This window comes from Alligator sinensis, unplaced genomic scaffold (genome assembly GCF_000455745.1).
Source record: "Alligator sinensis unplaced genomic scaffold, ASM45574v1 scaffold157_1, whole genome shotgun sequence".
Taxonomy (NCBI): domain Eukaryota; kingdom Metazoa; phylum Chordata; order Crocodylia; family Alligatoridae; genus Alligator; species Alligator sinensis.
Window position 1 is genome coordinate 1,312,879 of NW_005842316.1, and position 5,934 is coordinate 1,318,812.

Consider the following 5,934-nt stretch of genomic DNA (forward strand, 5'->3'; position numbering starts at 1 on the left):
AGTCGACCTCCGGACGAGCCATGGCTCTATCCTGCTCTTGCCCCACCCCAGCCCAGCCCCAATCCTCCCCCCCTTCCCTTGCACTATAGCAGACTTACCAGCTGCATGCAGCTCTCCAAGCTGCCAGGCTGTGCTCCTCACTACCTACGTCATTTCCTACCATAAGAAGTCTGCACTCTGCATGTGGATTTTGTGAAGGAATGGAATAAAAAGGTGAAGGTTGCTCTGAAAGCTTTTTCAGGCAAAGTAGTCTAGGCAGGCCAGCAGCTCCATAACAATTACTGGTAGACAAGTCCAAAATTACTAATGTAATTGAAAGTGGAGCCTTTGAGGCATATAGCATGATTCAAGTGAAGGATCTCGTATCTCAGTACTGGGATCCAATGTTTGTTTTCAAATAGCATGGAAAGGCTGGTGGATTATTACAACACAGTGGGATAAAATTAATCATACCTTTTAATAGTATCTTTTATTTTGCTCGTGGTAAATATGAGCTCATCCCAGCACAATAGACACAAAGCTGGTAACATCTGGTGGCTGTCCTCAAGCCACTTCCTAGTAAATGAGTGCATACATGACAAAAACACCATTGATATAACTGGAAAACAATACCTCTGAGCAGTCTTAGGTGAGACCCAAATGGTACAATAAGGAAGGATCATCAGAATAGGCTTTCCAACTTTCTTTGAGACATTGGCCCAAAGGTCTCCATGTACCCGTCTGCCTTGTCCACCTACTTTTCAGACATGACTGGCCTCTGCTGGGTGATGAGGGATGGTGCATGTGATGAAGCAGTATTTTTGCTGCAGGTGCCATGGCTGCTCTGTTGATGGAAACAGTATATAGTCTCAAAGCCATTTTTATAGGACCTTTCATGGGTATTACTTTCATTATAATATTAAATAAGGTGAAGCTTTCTTTTGCCATGGTTTCTTTTTTTTTTTTTTTTTTTTTTTGAGCAACCAGAACAGCTTTACATAAAAGACAGCTTTTGGAAAAAGGGAGACACTTTTAGCCACTTTCTCCCACTCAAGTGGCCATTTTTTTCATTAAGCAACTAGCAAGAGAAATGTGCCTGTCGTTTCTTAAATGCGGCTTTCCAACATTGCATGGCAAAGGTATCTCATCTCCCAGAGGCTGAGGACAAGCAATATTTACTTCTGAACCTGTGATTTGTTGAAGATCTGATGGTTCATGATTCTGAGGGGCTTGAGAGTAGAGTTATATCGGGTTAGGGAAGCTTGCAAGCCTCCTTTATAGGATAAGTAAAGTTTTCCATATGGTTTCCCCTTTGTTGCAGGAGGAGGGGTGTCTTTTGGTGTGCCAGCCTGATGTCCTGTGATGGTAGTAAAAGCATAAGTGATTAAAAAATAGTCTTGTGCTGTCACTAGCTGTTTTTACATAAATGAATCCCAATATAACATTCCATGAGTATCACCCCTCTCTTTTGCTACTTTTTGGGCTCGTTTACATGAGACGCTAACTGCATAGTAGCCTAATGACACTGTGCAGTAGCATGTCACAGCACAGACAGTGCTAATACGCTGCTGCACTGTATTATTAGGCTACTGTGCAGTAGCATAACTAAAAGGCATTCACCGGCATTACTGTGCAATAACTCTGGCTACTGCGCATTTATTTATTATACAAGTATGAAATGAAATGTGCCGTAGCTACTGCGCATTGATGCATGTGTAGATGTGGCCTTTGAGGGTAATCACATTAAGCTATTGTACATCTGAATTCCTTCCATTGTGGTAAATGAAAGAGGCCAGCAGCTCATAAGAACACCAGAGACTGTCAGAAATCTGACTTGTAATGATCTTCACAGACGACAAGAAAATAAAAGGGGCATTGCATGCATGGGATTAATTGCCCAGCTCCATATGATGGCTGGCAATTCACACAGCTGCTTTGTCATTGGAGAGTTTTGCCACAAGAAAAGTCCCCCTGCTCTTTAGGAGGGATGATTTCACGTTTATGATGAATTTTGGGAAGAAGAAATAAAGTTGCCAATGATGCAGTACAGCTCTAGGATAAAAGGATGGAAGGTTTCAGAGACCTCTTACCTTTTTGTGATGATACCTGCTGGTTGAGATTAGCTGCAGTGTGGGAGCCAACAGGCCCTCTAAATTTAAACAACTGAAGACTCAGGCAAAGTCTGCTCTATTGGGGATAGAGGGGGAAAGAGCCTCTACTCCGGAACTTGCTGCCTTCCTTAGTCTGAGGCCTGAGCACTTAGCCACTGCATAACTGCAATGTATCTTTTCTTTTCATTAATTATTCACGGTTTCATGGTGGTCTGAGATTCTAACAGCTCCATCTCCTCTCTGTTAGTCTGTTCACAGTTCTCCAGAGGAGTTTATGCCATCTTTGGATTCTACGACCAGATGTCAATGAACACACTGACGTCGTTTTGTGGGGCTCTGCACACGTCCTTCATCACCCCCAGCTTCCCAACAGATGCAGATGTGCAGTTTGTCATCCAGATGCGGCCAGCCTTAAAAGGAGCCATCTTGAGTCTTTTGACATATTACAAATGGGAAAAGTTTGTGTACCTCTACGACACAGAGAGAGGTGAGCACCGCCCCTTGTAGGTGGCATATTATGCAGCATGCTAGAAATATTAATTGAACCGATGGAATACACGACATCCATGGCAGCCTTTGAACACAAAGCAGGCATTCAGATCGACTGTCCTAGCAAGCAGACATTTATTCTGCCGGAAGGGAATGAAGGGGGAAATGAGAAAAGGGGCCTCTTCATATTCTCAGTCATTTGCAAGCATAGGTGCTGGAGGGAATACTTAAGAGCTTAAGCATGAGGACTGGATACCTGCTTTCCATGGGACCATAGATTCAACTCCTGCAAGGTGTTTTGGTGCAGCCAGCACTTAAGAGGTTTAAAACCACTGCAGCTCACCCCGTTTTTACCATCTTAGACTCGCACTGCAGTGGGTGTTGGAAGGGGGAGTAAATGGTAGAAGCATTAACCTCCTATTTGCCATGTGTTGGCTATGAAGATCCCAGGGTGCTTTTTACAAATGTGCTTTACTTCACAGGATTGGACAAAATTAATCCATGTTGTTATGCCACATTGTAGCAGGTTCATGCCACAGGAGCAGCCATGATACCCCTTCATGTCTGTGTGGCTCCTGCCTGACTCTGTCTCTGATGTGGCCCCCCTTTAATTGCTCGCCCTCCATGCCTTGTTGTTATTGAAGATAAGTAAGAGAGGATGCCTATGAGCCTTAGAGAGAGCCTGAGCCCAATCAACTCCTCAGCGGGTCCCTCCTAGACCCCACTAGTCTCAATCCAACTCTTATGCTAAATAGGCCCTCTTGGCTTGGCAGTGCCCCTGCAGGGCACCTATAGCCTTAAGGGCAAATTGTGTGTGGCTCCATGCCTCCCCTACACCACAACCCAAGCCTCGCAGGTGTTATCACTCCAGGTGTTAACTTCTCTTAGCCCCACTTGGGACTCTCAGACCTTCTAGGTCTCTCTCAGCCCTCTATTGCTGGGTCCTCAGACCCCTAGCCCCCCACGTAGTGCTTTCGGAGACTATAGACCCTCTAATCCCTCACTCCAGCTCTTCCTAGCCAGCGGGTCCTCTGTTCAGCTTCCTGACGGAGTCCCTTCTCTGGGCTGGGAAACCCTTTGTACCCCACTCAGATCCTTCTCTGAGCTGGTGGGCACTGTTCCCTTATTCAGCCCCTTTTCTGGGCTGGGGAATTCTCTGTAGGCCTTGAGCCTGCCTCCAGCAGGGCTCAAGGCTTGTAACTCAAATATTAATTCTAACATATAACAAAGGTCCCTTGCCTGCATAAACCCTTTCTTCTTTGCCCCAGGCAATATTCTCTGGTTCCCAGGCTTTCAGAGTCCTTCTGCTTCCCCTACCTTCATGGGTCCTTCAGGAGTCCTGCTGCTTGCTGCAGAGAATGCCTCTCCTCAGGTTCTTGGGGCCAGGCTCCCTGACAGGCGCAGGCACTGGGCTATCAAGCCCTAGGCAGGCCTTCTTCCCATCAGATGACCCTGCAATCTTCCCCCACACCACCTGCAAGCTGCCTCTTGGGCAGCTTCTCCTCTTGAAGTGGCAGGCACCCCACAGTGCCCTACTACACACAGGCTATGCATAACGCCATCCTACACCCCATAGCCACTCACACTTGGAGGTATTCTCAGCATGTAATTTTTGCTTGCTTTTGAGCTCTTTGGGGTGAGTGATATGTTACATGGATATTCAGAGGTAGTTTGGATATTTAGCTGATAGCCAGCATATCCTGACTTACAGGGTATTTAACACGTGCCCTGGGAGGCATGGGGGGGCACTTTAATTAGAAAGCCGTATTAATTAAAAGCACCCAAATGTCATATGTATCAGCCTCCCCTATAAAAATGACGGTGGGTGCTTTGAACTAAAGCTCACCAAACAAGCTTTAGTTCAAAGTGCCCCGCTGCCATGTTGCAACTCGGGGATGCTGATGCACACAATGCAGGAGGCTGCTGGAGGATGTTAATTTGCGTGCTGCAGCAGACTCAATTCTGTTCTGATGCGCTGGATTTCCAGCACGCTGGAGCTGCATTTCTGCACGTCTATAGAAGCCCATAGTAGTTAGCCCCACAAGAAAACCTGGGAGATTTTTGTAACCACTTTCTTTAGGGCTTAGGCCAGTTTTTAACTATATTAAGAAACGGGATGAAACCATAAGGAGGGGCAGGGTACCCCACAACTACTAGATATAGGAATTTAATACCTTCCTCTCAAGCAGCTGGTGTTGCGATTGACCACATACTGCATAAAGTGGTATGATACAGGTATGATACAGTATGACATTTTCTGATAATGTTTGTTACAATAAAATATTACTAGTAATCCCCCACGTTGAATAAATACAGCAGACAACTGGATGCCATAGAATCTATGTGGCTAAGAGCAAACAGAGCTCCACTAGTTCAGTTGGGAAGAATATGTCATATTTGGAGCAAAAAGGATCTTAGCTCTGTCCAAGTTAGGGCCCTGTAGTCCTGAGGGACTTGGTTCTACAGTGTATAACAAAGGTCAAGTCCTTAGTGGCTACTTTTGCACATTCTTACTAAGAAGGTTTGCGCAAAGGTTTTTATAGCATTTGGTAGGGCTAGAGTCTATGTCAACTAACATTTTAAAAACATGAGATTCAATGTAGAGAGAGGTATAAGTGCCAATATATTTTGGATGTGTAGATAGTAGTGAAGCTGAAATGTGCTTGCTTAGGTGTGAGATCAAAGACAAAGAGAAATATCTGGAGAAATCACGCTGCAGTTGAAAATGCTGCTGAAACTTTTTTCAAACCACTACAAAAAAGTGCGTTTTTATTTTAATTCAGCTCATACAACTATTTTGGGCATTTGTAGATGCAGTCTTAGGCAGCTGTGCCATTTACTGAAGTAGGAAGGGAATGACTAAGATACAATGCAATATTTCATATGTTTAAATGCGGAGGAAATTTTACAGATAAATATCTTTTGGGTTTGGCGAGACATGCAATAATGCAAGGTCATGATAAGCAATGTTCAGAATGTTTGAAGGGAAGCTGTCCACGTCACCTGAGGCACCCATATCGCACATCAGCCACCCCCTGTATATACTATGAGTAACAGCATACTACTTTTTTCCTATAGAAAACAAGACCTGGGAATCTCTCTGTCACTTTCTTTCCTTGCCATTTTCCACATCTCCCTGCTTCCTGCCTTCCCATTTGCATCCTAATAGGTCCTTACAGTTTTTTATGAAGCTTCTATCATAAGCCTAGACTCACTATCACATCTTGACTATCACATACCTTAATTTCAATTAAAGGACAGCAAGGATCCCGTAAAAAGTCTAACAGAGTTACTGAACGATAGGGTGTGATATTGCAAGATAATGGAAAACTGCATCTTTGGGAAGCGTGTAGGG

General features: G+C 44.6%; 1 protein-coding gene across 1 annotated transcript in view; it reads left to right on the forward strand.

Moving 5' to 3' along the window:
• Positions 1-5,934, forward strand: part of GRIA3 (glutamate ionotropic receptor AMPA type subunit 3) — a 217,223-nt gene that overhangs the window by 50,375 nt on the left and 160,914 nt on the right. The window contains exon 3 of the mRNA XM_006028500.2: positions 2,338-2,577. Coding sequence (XP_006028562.1) covers positions 2,338-2,577 — 240 coding nt within the window. The remainder of the gene's footprint in view (positions 1-2,337; positions 2,578-5,934) is intronic.